The sequence below is a fragment of the Choloepus didactylus genome, chromosome X (genome assembly GCF_015220235.1).
Source record: "Choloepus didactylus isolate mChoDid1 chromosome X, mChoDid1.pri, whole genome shotgun sequence".
Lineage (NCBI taxonomy): Eukaryota > Metazoa > Chordata > Mammalia > Pilosa > Megalonychidae > Choloepus > Choloepus didactylus.
This window is the reverse complement of record NC_051334.1, coordinates 60,129,607-60,143,562: the sequence shown is the minus strand read 5'-3', so window position 1 is coordinate 60,143,562 and position 13,956 is coordinate 60,129,607. Positions and strand designations below refer to the sequence as shown.

The 13,956-nt window shown below is 38.1% G+C and overlaps 2 protein-coding genes across 8 annotated transcripts in view; one reads left to right on the top strand and one right to left on the bottom strand.

The window, feature by feature from the left end:
- KLF8 (Kruppel like factor 8) overlaps window positions 1-13,956 on the bottom strand; it is a 575,849-nt gene that overhangs the window by 352,585 nt on the left and 209,308 nt on the right. The gene's annotated exons all lie outside the window — the stretch shown is intronic.
- LOC119522723 (GA-binding protein subunit beta-2-like) lies at window positions 3,870-5,614 on the top strand. Of its 2 annotated transcripts, XM_037821340.1 has the most exons (2): window positions 3,870-4,494; window positions 4,609-5,614. In XM_037821340.1, the coding sequence occupies exons 1-2, from the start codon at window positions 3,870-3,872 to the stop codon at window positions 4,869-4,871; spliced, it is 888 nt and encodes a 295-aa protein (XP_037677268.1). In that variant the 3' UTR covers window positions 4,872-5,614. The 2 variants fall into 2 exon arrangements, with proteins under 2 accessions (XP_037677268.1, XP_037677267.1); XM_037821339.1 differs by having other exon boundaries at window positions 3,870-5,614.

Below are 13,956 nucleotides of genomic sequence, written 5' to 3'. Positions count from 1 at the left end.
AGCCACTGATTGTACACTATCACTATTGGATAGATTGTACGGTGTGTGAATAAAATTGCTTTAAAAACATGATGGTGATAAATGGGAAAGATACACCTAATGCAAACTATTGTCTACAGTTAACAGTAATATTTTAATATTCTTTCCTCAAGTGTAATAAGACCCACACCAAATGCTAAGGGTCAATAAGAGAAGTGTAAGTGGTATGAAGTTTTACTTTTGGAGTAATTAAAATGCTCTAAAATTGATTGTGATGATGAATTCATAACTCTGAGAGCCACTGATTGTACACTTTGGATGGATTGTATGGTGTGTGAATATAACTCAATAAAACTGCTTTTATAAAACAAGAGCTAAAATCAAAGACCCAACCACACATTGGGAGGAACTAGAAAAAGAACAGCAAACTAATCCCAAAGCAAGCAGAAAGAAAGAAATAACACAGATTAAAACAGAAATAAATGAAACAGAACAGATAAATAATAGAAAGAATTAACAATGCCAACAGTTGGTTACTGAGAAGATCAATAAAACTGACAAGCCCTTAGCAAGACTGACAAAGTAAAAATGACAAAAAATGCAAACAAAATCTAAAACGAGAGGGGGGACATTACTGAACCCACAGAAATAAAATGGATCATAAAAGGATACTATGAACAACAATATGCCAACAAATTAGACAACTTAGATGAAACGGACAAATTCCTAGAAACACAAAAATAGCCTACACTGACTCTGGAAGAAATAGAAGACCCCAACAAACCAATTACAAGTAAAGAGATGGAATCAGTCATCAAATACCTCCCAACAAAGAAAAGGCCAAGAACAGACGGCTTTACAGGTGACTTCTGCCAATCATTCCAAGAGGAATTAATACCAGTGCTGCTCAAACTCTTCCAAAAAATTGAAGAGGGAAAACTACCTAACTCATTTTATGAAGCAAACATCACCTTAATACCAAAGCCAGATAAAGATATTACCAGAAAAGAAAATTACAGACCACTCTCTCTTATGAATATAGATGCAAAAGTCTTCAACAAAATGTGTGCAAAATGAATCCAACAGCACATTAAAAGAATTACACACTATGACTAAGTGGATTTTATTCCAGGTATGCAAGAGTGGTTCAACATAAGAAAATCAATTAATATAATACACTACATTAATAAAACATGGAAAAAGCCATACGATCATCCTGACTGATGCAGAAAAGGCATTTGACAAAACCCAACATCTTTTCTTGATAAAAGCACTTCAAAAAATAGGAATGGAAAGAAACTTCCTCAACATGATAAAGGGCATTTATGAAAACCCACAGCTAACATTGCACTCAATTGTGAGAGACAGAAAGTTTTTTCTCTCTAAGATCAGCAACAAGACAAGGGTGCCCACTGTCACCAGTTAATCAACATTGTGCTAGAAGTTCCACCAGAGGAGTTAGGCAAGAACAAGAAATAAAAGACATCCAAATTAGAAAGGAAAAAATAAAACTATTTCTATTCACAGATGACATAATCTGATATATAGAAAATCCCAAACTATCCATGAAGAAATGAATAAAACTAATAAAAAATTCAGCCTATTTGCAGACTACAATTTCAAAACACAAAATTCAATTGTGTTTCTATACATCAGTAATGAACAATCTGAAAAGGAAACTAAGAAAACAATTCCATTTACCATAGCATCTGAAATAATAAAATATGTTGGGATAAATTTAACCAAGGTGAAATACCTGTACAATGAAAACCTCAAAATGTTGCTGGAAGAAATTAAAGAAAACCTACATAAACAGAAAGACATCTTGTGTTCATGGATTGGAAAACTTAATATTGTTGATATGGCAATACTACCCAAAGTGATCTTCAGATTCAATGAAATACCTATCAAAATTCCACCTCCCTTTTTCTCTGGAAATGGAAAAGCTGACCCTGAATTTCATATGGAATTGCAAGGTCACAAACAATATTGAAAACAGAATCAAGTTGAAGAACTCACATTTCCCAATTTCAAAACTTACTATAAAGCTAGAGTAATAAAAACAGTATGGTACTGGTATAAGGATATACATGTAGACTAATGTAATATAATTAAAAGTCCAGAAATAAATCCATTCATCTATGGGCAATATCCAAAAGCATGCCAAGACAACTTAATGGCAAAAATATTGTCTTAAATGATGCTGGAACAACTGGATGTAGATGTGTAAAAGTATGAATTTGGACACTTTCCTTGCACCATATACAAAAATTAACTGAAAATGATTCAACAATCTAAATATAAGAGCTAAAACAATAAAACTCTTAGTAGAAAACATACAGGTAAACATTCATGGCCTTGGATTTGTCAATGGATTTTCAGATACGACACCAAAGGCATGAGCATCAATAGAAAAAAATAGATAAATTTGACTTCATCAATACTACAAAGTTTTATTAAAAGACATTACCAAGAAAGTGAAAAGACAACTACAGAATGGGAAAAAAAAGAATTGCCAATCATATATCGGTAAGGGTCTAGTGTCCAGAATATATAAAGAGCCATTACAACTCAACAACAAAGACAAACAACACAATCATTTTTAGAGTGCCCAAACGATGTGAATAGATACTTATCTAAGAAGATAAACAAATGCCAACAAGCACATGAAGAGGTGGTCAACATCAACAATCATTAAGAGAATGGCAAATCAAAACCACAATGATACCACTTCATATCCACTATGACTGATATAAAAAAATAATAATTGGCATGGTGTGGAAAAAATTGGATCCCTCTTATATTTCTCATTTGGTATAAAAGGATCCAGCTGTTGTGAGAAAGTTTGTTGCTTCCTATAAAGTTAAACACAGAATTGCCATATAACCCAGTAATTCCACTCATTACTCTGTATCCAAGAAAACCAAATATATATGATCACAAAAGAACTTGTACAAGAATGTTTATAGCAGCATTATTCATAATAGACAAAAGGTAGAAACAATCCAATGTCCAAGAATGGATAAATGGATAAGCAAGTTGTGGTTTATACATTCAATAGAATATTATCTAGCCATCAAAAGGAATGATGTACTGATACATGCTCCAACATGGGTGAACCTCGAGAGCATGCCAAGTGAAAGAAACCAGGTCACTTATTGTATGTTTCCATTTATATGAAATATATAGAATGAGTTAAATGTATAGATACAGAAAGTAGATTGGACTGGGGGTAGGGGAAAATGGGGAGCAACTGCTTAGAGGATATGGGGTTTTATTTTTGGGTGATATGTTTTGAAATTAGATAAAGTTCTGGGGGCACAACATTGTACATGTACTCAATGCAACTCAATTGTTCAATTTAAAATAGTTAATTTTGTGTCTGGTGAATTTCACCTCAATAAAAACAACAAAAATATGTAAACAAGCATAAGGAGGTGGAGATGACTTCTTACTGGGGAGTATTAATGAAAATTTCATGGAAGAGGAGGCCTTCATGGAAAAGGTGGCACTTGAGCTTGGCCTAGAAGGATGGATAAGGTTTTCTCAGGTAGAAAAGGAGAAAGAGGATTTCTACATAGAAGAAGCTATAAGGGCAAAGGCACAGGGCTGACGTGGACAAAGAATTGGAAGCAAAACATGGAGACCAAGGGTTTTGTTCCATTTTACAGGTCCAAGGGGTTTGTGAGGGATAAAAGTGGTGGGAACAGGGGTCCGCCATTTTGTTGCCTCCATTTCTCCACGAGGGGGGGTTAAAGGCCCCCAAAATATGCATATGTGAAAAGGCCAAAAAGTTACCGTCACTGACAGGGACTCTTAGCTAGAGAAGGGAACGGGACCAAACTGGCGGGCTCGGTGAAAGCGCAGCCGGCAGCGTTCCGGACGAGGAGATGTCTTTGGTGGACTTGGGGAAGAGGTTACTAGAAGCAGCAAGAAAAGGCCAAGATGATGAAGTGAGAACATTGATGGCAAACGGCGCCCCATTTACCACAGACTGGCTTGGAACATCACCCCTCCACCTTGCAGCCCAGTATGGTCATTATTCCACAGCAGAAGTGCTCCTTCGAGCAGGAGTTAGCAGGGATGCCCGGACCAAAGTGGACAGGACCCCCTTGCACATGGCTGCAGCTGACGGACATGCACACATCGTGGAACTCCTTGTTAGGAATGGTGCAGATGTGAATGCCAAAGATATGCTGAAGATGACAGCTTTGCATTGGGCCACTGAGCACCACCATCGAGATGTTGTAGAGCTACTTATCAAGTATGGAGCTGATGTCCATGCTTTCAGCAAATTTGATAAATCTGCCTTTGACATAGCCCTGGAGAAGAACAATGCTGAGATTCTGGTCATCCTCCAGGAAGCAATGCAGAATCAGGTGAATGCTAATCCTGAGAGAGCCAACCCTGTGACTAACCCTGTGAGTATGGCTGCTCCATTTATCATCACGTCATCGGGAGAAGTTGTCAATCTTGCTAGCCTTGTTTCTTCAGCCAACACCAAAACAACCTCAGGTGACCCCCATGCCTCGTCAGTACAGTTCTCAAATTATACCACTTCAGTGCTGGCCACCCTTGCAGCTCTTGCTGAGGCATCAGCACCCCTCTCCAACTCATACAGAGCCACAGCCAATTCAGAGGAAATCATAGAGGGAAATTCTGTTGAGCCATCAATCCAGCAAATGATGGGGAGTGGAGGCCAGAGGGTCATCACCATAGTGACCGATGGAGTCCCTCTGGGTAATCTCCAAACTGCAATTCCTACTGGAGGCATTGGCCAGCAATTTATTGTAACAATGCAAGATGGACAGCAAGGTGAGTTGTCCCATTTAGACAATTATTTATTAGAAGATATTTTAGACACCCCAAATCCCCTAAAAATGAGGCATTAAGGCAAGTTGTGGGAGTGAGGGAATGCAGGTGTAAGATGGGGCAAAGAAAGTCTGAAAAACAAAAAGAAACCAGACTGGCAAAAGTTGATTTCCCTAATATATATAAAATTTGTGAGTGAAAACCAATAATTTAGTAGAAAAAAAGAGCAGATATTATAAATAATACGAACCAATAGTTCACAGGAAAAAAATAATGATGGCTCTTAAAATATGAAAATATGTTCAACCTACTTCATTCATAGCAAAAGAATTACAAATAAATACTGTACTTAGCCCTGCTGCTCTCAAGATAGTAGAGTAAGAAGCTTTAGGGCTCCATCCCCCAACAGAAGCTTTGAACAACTATCAAGAACTGGCAGAAACATCTTTCTCAAAGTTCCAGAAAACAACTAAAGGATTGCAGTAACAGGGCAAGTGCCAAATCAAGCAGAAAACCACTTAAGAGCAGTAGGATCTCAGTGGCTTGGAGTGGCATGGGTCTCTGGTCCTTGTTCTGGAGGGAGCAGAGTAAATCCCTTTGCACTTATTGGGAGCATGAATGCCTGGCCTAATCAATACAGAGATGGAAATTATGAAAAGGAAGCAAACAAGAGATGAAGACCACAGTAACAAAAATTAAAAATTCCCTAGAAGGGATCAGCAGTGAACTTGAAAGTAAGAGAATTGAAATCATCCAGTCTGGGGAGCAGAAAGAGGAGGAATGAAGAAGAGTGAAGAGTGCCTGAGGAACATGTGGGACACCATAAAGCATACCAGTATATGCATTGTTGGAGTCCCAGAAGGAGAAGAAAGGGGCAGAAAGAATATTCAAACAAATAATGGCTGCAAACCTACCAAATTTAATGAAAGACATGAATATACATCCAAGATGCTCAACAAACTCCAAACAGGATAAACTCAAATAGACCCATACCATGCCATGTCATTATCAAACTGTCAAATGCCAAAGACAAAGAATTCTGAAAGCCACAAGACAGAAGTAATGTGTCACATACAAGGGACCCTAAATGAGAATAAGTGCTGATTTCTCATTGGAAACCATGGAGGCAAGAAGGCATTGGGAGGACACATTTAAAGTGCTGAAAGTAAAAAATTGCCACCCAAGAATTCTATATCCAGCAAAACTGTCTTTAAAAACCAAGGAGGGATGCTCGGGCAAGATGGCGGCATAGAGAGGAGTGGAAGCTAAGTAGTCCCCCTGGAACAACTACAAAAAACCAGAAACAACTAGCAAATAATCCAGAATAACTGTGGGGGGACAAACGAGACCATCCATTCATCATACACCAACCTGAATTGGGAGGAATGCCCAAGAACACAGCATAAAATCTGTAAGTAAAACCTGCGGAACCAGGTCGGGAGACCCCCTCCCCCATAGCCCGAGCTGCGGAGCCGCGTGGTGCCACAGAGAAGCTCTCTCCCAGCAAGCGAATACAGCTCAGCTGAGCTCCAACTGGGGTTTTAAGTAGCGAGTGTGAACTGCTCACTACAGGTACGCAGCCCCAAAAAACAGACAGAGGCTTTGGGTGACCACTGACCTGGGAGAGCCGGAGGGTCGCCTTGGACTGGGTCTGAAGAGACTGTTTCTTTTTTGACTCAGTGGAGAAAGCCCCAGTCATTTTCAGTTTCCAGGGCTGTGACTCTGGGAAGGGTGGACACACCACAAGCAAAGAGCGAGACCATTGAAATGCTAATGACCTCCACCTGAGGGGTCTGTCTTCTCTAGGAGGAAAGGGGTGGGGCCCTTTCCATTCAGAACCAGACCCCAGAGCCTGGGGGAACAGGGCCATACTTCCTCACACCAGTCAAGAATTATAGGCTAACAGGCGTCACCTGCTGGGCAGAAAAGCACAGTGACCCGAGGCATCAAAGGGTGGAGCAATTTTCTAAGACACACCTGCAGAGAAACCAGATACTGAATATTTCTTCCCTCTGGGACCTGAGCCTGTTCTGGTCTTGGAAAACCTGATTTGGATATCCAGGGAAACCATGCCTAGACAACAGAAAATTACAACCTGCACTAAGAAAAACAAAGTTATGGCGCAGTCAAAGGAACAAACATACACTTCAGCTGAGATACAGGAATTTAAACAACTAATGCTAAATCAATTCAAAAAGTTTAGAGAAGATATTGCAAAAGAGATAGAGGCTGTAAAGGAAGCACTGGACATGTATATGGCAGAAATCAAAAGTTCAAAAAACCTACTAGTAGAATCTATGGAAATGAAAGGCACAACACAAGAGATGAAAGACACAATGGAAACATACAACAGCAGATCTCAAGAGGCAGAAGAAAACACTCAGGAACTGGAGAACAAAACACCTGAAAGCCTACACGCAAAGGAGCAGATGGAGGAAAGAATGAAAAAATATGAGCAACGTCTCCGGGAACTCAAGGATGAAACAAAGTACAATAATGTACGTATCATTGGTGTCCCAGAAGGAGAAGAGAAGGGAAAGGGGGGCAGAAGCAATAATAGAGGAAATAATTAATGAAAATTTCCCATCTCTTATGAAAGACATAAAATTACAGATCCAAGAAGTGCAGCGTACTCCAAACAGAAGAGATATGAATAGGCCTACGCCAAGACACTTAATAATCAGATTATCAAATGTCAAAGACAAAGAGAGAATCCTGAAAGCAGCAAGAGAAAAGCGATCCATTACATACAAAGGAAGCTTAATAAGACTATGTGCGGATCTCTCAGCAGAAACCATGGAGGCAAGAAGGAAGTGGTGTGATATATTTAAGATACTGAAAGAGAAAAACCACCAACCAAGAATCTTGTATCCAGCAGAGCTGTCCTTCAAATATGAGGGAGAGCTCAAAATATTTTCTGACAAACAGACAATGAGAGACTTTGTGAACAAGACACCTGCCCTACAGGAAATACTAAAGGGAGCACTACAGGGTGATAGAAGACAGGAGTATGTGGTTTGGAACACAATTTTGGGAGATGGTAGCACAACAATGTAAGTACACTAAACAAAGGTAACTATGAATACGGTTGAGAGAGGAAGGTGGGGAGCATGTGAGACACCACAAGAAAGGAGGAAAGATAACGACTGGGACTGTGTAACTTGGTGAAATCTAGAGTATTCAACAATTGTGATAAAATGTACATATATGTTCTTTTACGAGGGAGAACAAGCAAATGTCAACTTTTGCAAGGTGTTAAAAATGGGGAGGCATTGGGGGAGGGATGCAATCAGCATAAACTAGAGACTGTAACTAATAGAATCATTGTATTGTGCTTCCTTTAATGTAACAAAGGTGATATACCAAGGTCAATGCAGATAAGAGGGGGGTATAGGGGAGGCATGTTAGACACTTGACATTGGTGGTATTGTCTGATTGTTTATTCTACTTTGATTTAAGGTTATTTTTCCTTTTGCTGCTTCCTAGCTGTCATTTTTTTGTTTCCTCTTTCTTTTGCCTCTCTACCTTCTTTGCCTCTCCCTCCTGCCTTGTGGAAGAAATGTAGATGCTCTTGCTTAGTATGAGCAGAATGTTCAATTAGGATGAACTTAAATGTTTGGAAATGAACAGGGGTGCTGGTAGCAAGATGTGAGAATAACTAACAGCGCCGAATGGTGTGTGAATGAGGTGGAAAGGGGAAGCTCAGAGTCATATATGTCACCAGAAGGAAAGTTGGAGGTCAAAAGATGGAAATGTATAAAACTGAATCCTATGGTGGGCAATGTCCATGATCAACTGTACAAATACTAGAAATCACTTCATGAACCAGAACAAATGTATGACAATACAACTAGAAGTTAATAATAGAGGGGCATATAGGGAAGAACTATATACCTATTAAAAACTATATACTACAGTTAGTAGTATTTCAACATTTTTTCATAAACAGTAACAAACGTACTTTATCAATACTAGGAGTCAACAATTGAGGGGGGTTGGTTAGGGATGGGGAGGTTTAGAGTTTCCTTTTCTTTTTTTCTTTTTTCATCTTTCACTTTATTTCTTGTCTGGAGTAATGAAAAGTTTCTAAAAATTGAACAAAAATTAAGTGTGATGGATGCACAGCTGTATGAGGGTACCCAGGGGCAAGTGATTGTACACTTTGGATCTTTGGATAATTGTATGGTATCTGAACAATCTCAATAAAAATGAAAAAAAAATAATAAAAAAAAAAAGTGGTGGGAACAATTAGAATGGTAGTCTACCCCATTATGTTCCAAGGAAAATAACTGAAAGAGAGAAACCCATGTGGGAAGGCTTCATGTAGGAAGTGGGATTTGAGTTGAAACTTAAGAGTTGGTGCCATCTGGCTAGGTAGAAGAGAGGGGAAGGGGAGTTTTAGGTAGATCATTGACATGAACAAAAGCAGAGATCCTCAACTGACCAGGACCTTAAAGGCTTTCTTGGTAAATAAATTAATCATCTGCTTCCACAATACCATGCCTGTCTTCATAATGCTAGGATTCTTTAGGCGAGAGTGCAGAAACAGCACTGGTATTGAAAATACAAGGCATTCGGGGGGGGCAGGGCAAGATGTCAGAGTGGTGAGGTGTGGAATTCAGTCACTCCTCTAGGACAGCTGGTAAATAACCAGGAACTGTATGAAACACCCTTTTCAGGGTTTTCAGTGACCAGTCATGCATTGTACACTAGTGTAGAAGGGTGGAAAAGCTGAGATCACAGCAAAACCTGTAAGTTTCCCCAGCCAGGGGGCTAGTACCTGTCCCCACCCCAGACATGACACACAATTTTGTGGCTGAATCCCAGAGGGAAAAAGAAACAATCTGTGCTGGGAGCAAGAATGGAGGCTCAACCCAGCCTCAACTGCAGAATTAATTAACAAATTAATTAATGAACTTTTGGAGCTGGGGGTATTCAGGGTGCTGGAGAAGGGCTGGGCTCCAGGAAGGGGAGGACATATAGAAAAATTGGGCACTTGTTTACTGTTTCTTTTTTTTTTTGAATTTTTTTTTCCTTTTCTCTTCTTGCTCTCTGACTCCTTATCTTTTTACACATCTATAGCCCCCTGGCAAGGGCAGAATTAAAGCTGTTGAAGAGTAAATATTCAGGTGAAATAGATAACAGCCTAAAGCCCATATCTTTATATGAAGACTGACAAAGAAAGGCCTTATAAAGGGATTTCTTTTTTCTTTTTTCTTTTTTTCCTTTTTTAAATAACTATTCTAAGTAGCTCTTTACAGAAAGCCTGAGATATTTCCAACTGGCCTCTGGACACAGGCAATGCAGAGCTGAGATAGTTCTGACAAAAAAGGAATGAAGCTAGTGAGGGAGACAATTCCCTAATGGGGATAACTTCCTCAAGAAAAGGAGTGTGTAGTCCAGCCCAAGTGGCAGCCCTCCTCCAAGAAACTCAGACCCCAGAGGTTGGAAAACAGAAACCAGCTTCAGTCAGCCAAGCCCCAAACAGGGACAGAGTCTGCAGAGAATTAAAGGCATTGCAACTCTACACTGAGGGGAGTAGTGGGATGACAAGCACCACCTGCAGGACAGGATAAGAAAAGCAAAGTGTCTAGAGGCCTAACAGGAGGGTATCATTCTCAGGGAAACTTCATATCCTCCTCCTGAGAGTTGGGCCTCTCTGGACAGGGAAAACCTGATTGGGTTCAACCATATCTGAGGAGACCTTCAAAAAAAAAGTTTAAACAGAGGCAGTGCAAGAAACAGAAAAAGAAGAGATGAAAAAATCTGATCTAAATACAAGCAAATTTAGAGGTCTAGAATAAATTGAACTGAACACCAAAGGATAGAGAACATAGCCAGCCAACAAGAAAACCCTAGGCAAAACAAGGAAAACAAAATTGTCTTTCAAAAATGAGGGATACATTAAAATATTTTCAGACAAACAGACACTGAGAGAGTTTATGCATAAGACACCACCATGACAAGAATTACTGAAGGGAGTGCTACAGGCTGATAGGAAAAGAGAGGAGAGAGAGGTTTGGAGAAGAGTATAGAAATTAAGACTCTCTGGAAGGGTAAAAGGAGAGAAAGAAAACAATAAGATATGACTTATAAATTACAAGAGATAAAAATGGTGGAAGAAAGTACTGGACTTAAAGTAATAAAACCAAATGTTAATAGATTAAACACCAATAAAATGGCATAGACTGGAAGAATGGATTAAAAACCAGAATCCATCTAAACACTGTCTACAGGAAATTCACTTTAGACACAAAGAAAAAAATAGGCTGAAAGTGAAAGGTTGGAAAAGGATATTTCATGCAAACAACAACCAGGAAAAAGCAGGAGTATCTATATCAATATCAGACTAATTAGACTTCAACAATAAAACAATTAAAAGAGACAAAGGACACTATATATAAATCAGAGGGTCAATTCATCAAGAAAACATAACAATCATAAATATTTCTGCACCAAGCCAGAGTGATCCAAAATACAAGAGGCAAACACTGAGAATACTGAAAGAACTAAATATCTCTACAATATTATTTGGAGACTTCAACACAGTGCTCTCATCAATGGATAGATGATCTAGACAGAGGATCAAAAAGGAAATAGAGATGTTGAATTGTACAATAAAAGAACTAGACTTGACAGATATTTATAGTACACTATACCCCAAAATAGCAGGATACACATTATTCTCAAGTGCACATGGAACATTCTCTAGGATAGACCACATGTTGGGTCACAAAGCAAGTCTCAACAAATTTAAAAATATGGATATTATTCAAAACACTTTCTCAGAACATAATGGAATGAAGTTGGAAATAACATGCAAAATGTCATAAAATTCACAAATACATGGAAGCTAAAGAACACACTCTTAGAGAACCACAGGGTAAAGGAAGAAATAAGAGGAATTAGTAAACACCTTGAGGCAAATGACAATGAAAACACAAGTCAAAACTTATGGGATGCAGCAAAGGCAGTGCTGAGAGGGAAATTTATTGCCCAAAATAACATATATTACAAGAGAAGAGAGAGAAAAAAATCAAGGATTAACTGTTCATCTCGAGAAATTAGAGAAAAAACAGCAAACTAAAGCTAAAGCAAACAGAATGAAATAAATAAAAAAGATTAGAGAAGAAATAAATGAAATTGATAACAGCAAAACAAAACAGAGAACCAACAAAACCAGAGGTTGGTTCTTTGAGAAAAATAAATAAAATTGATGGATGCTTAGGTAGGCTAAGAAAATAAAAAGAGAGCTGATGCAAATAAATACAATCAGAAATGGAAAAGGAGAACAAACTAATGACCCCACAGAAATAAAGGAGATAATGAGAAGATACTAAAAGTAACTATATGCTAATAAATTAGACAACTTAAACAAAATGGAAAACTTCCTAGAAAAATATGAACAACCAACACTGACTCTAAAAGAAAGACGACCTCAATAAACCAAACACAAGTAAAGAGATTGAGTCAGTCATTAAAAAGTTTCCAAAAAAGAAAAATCCAGGACCAGATGGCTTCACACGTGAATTCTACCAAGCATTTAAGAAAGAATTAGTACCAATACTGCTCAAACTCTTCAAAAACAAATCAAAGAGGATGGAAAGCTACCTAACTTTCTATGAAGCCAAAATCACCCTAATACCAAAGTCAGACAAAGATAATATGAAAAAAAGAAAATAATAGACCAATCTCTTTAATGAATACAGATGCAAAAATCCTCAACAAAATAATCACAAATTGAATCCAGCAGCACATTAAAAGAATTATACACCACAAGGTGGGATTTATTCCAGGTATGCAAGGTTGGTTCAACACAAGAAAATCAAACAATGTAATACACCACATCAATAAATGAAAGCAGAAGAACAATGTGCGCAACACAATTGATGCAGAAAAGGCATTTGACAAAATTTAACATCCTTTCTTGATGAAAACACTTCAAATGATAGGAATAAATGGGAAATTTCTCAATATGATAAAGGCAATATATGAAAAACACACAGCTAATATCATACTCAATGGGGAAAGACTGAAAACTTTTCCTCTAAGATCAGGAACAAGACAGGGATGCCCACTGTCACCATTGTTATTCAACACTGTGCTGGAAGTTCTAACTAGAGCAATTAGGCAAGAAAAAGAAATAAAAGGCATCTAAATTGCAGAGAAAGAAGTAAAATTTTCACTGTTTGGAGATGACATGATTCTACATGTAGAAAATCCAGAAAAGTCTACAGCAAAGCTACTAGAACTAATCAATGAATACAGCACAGTGGCAGGCTAGAAGATCAGCACACAAAAATTTGCAGTGTTCCTAAACACAGGTAATGTGCAACAGGAGGAGGAAATCAAGAAAAAAAATTCCATTTACAGCAGCAACAAAAAGAATTAAGTATTTAGGAATAAACTCAACCAAGACCACAAAAGACCTATACAGAGAAAACTAAAAGAACTTGTTAAAATAAATCAAACAGGACCTTAAAAAATGGAAGAACATACAGTGTTCATGGATTGGAAGAGTAAATATAGTTAAAATGTCAATTCTACCAAAACTGATTTATAGTTTCAATGCAATACCAATTAAAATCCCAACTTACTTTGCAGAAATAGAGAAAGCAACAACCAAATTTCTTTGGAAGGGCAACGTGCCCTGAATATCCAAAAATATCTTGAGAAAGAGGAATGAAGTGGGAGGTCTCACACTACCTGATTTTGAAATATATTACAAAGCTATAGTGGTCAAAACAGCATGGTACTGGCATAAGGACAGAAATACTGACCAATGGAGTTGAATTGAGTGTTCATAAATAGATCCTTGCATCTAAAGACAATTTATATTTGATAAGGCAGTCAAGCCAAAGCAACTGGGATAGTATAAAAGGATATATATGCAGAATACAAAGCGTACATTCAGTTGCGCACAGTACCATTACAGAGTTGTGTGTTCATCACCAAAATTAATTTTTGAACATTTTCATTACCACACTCACAAAAATAATAAGCATAAAAATTAAAGTGAAAAAGAACAATTAGAGTAAAAAAGAACACTGGATGCCTTTTTTTTTTGCCCCCATTTTTCTACTCATCCATCTGGACAAAGGGGAGTGTGGTTCATATGACTTACCCAATCACATTGTGAACCCTCATAAGCTACATTTTGATACA

What these genes read in the sequence shown, in the direction of transcription:
- LOC119522723 (XM_037821339.1), top strand. Translation starts at nt 3,870, where the DNA reads ATGTCTTTGGTGGACTTGGGGAAGAGGTTACTAGAAGCAGCAAGAAAA.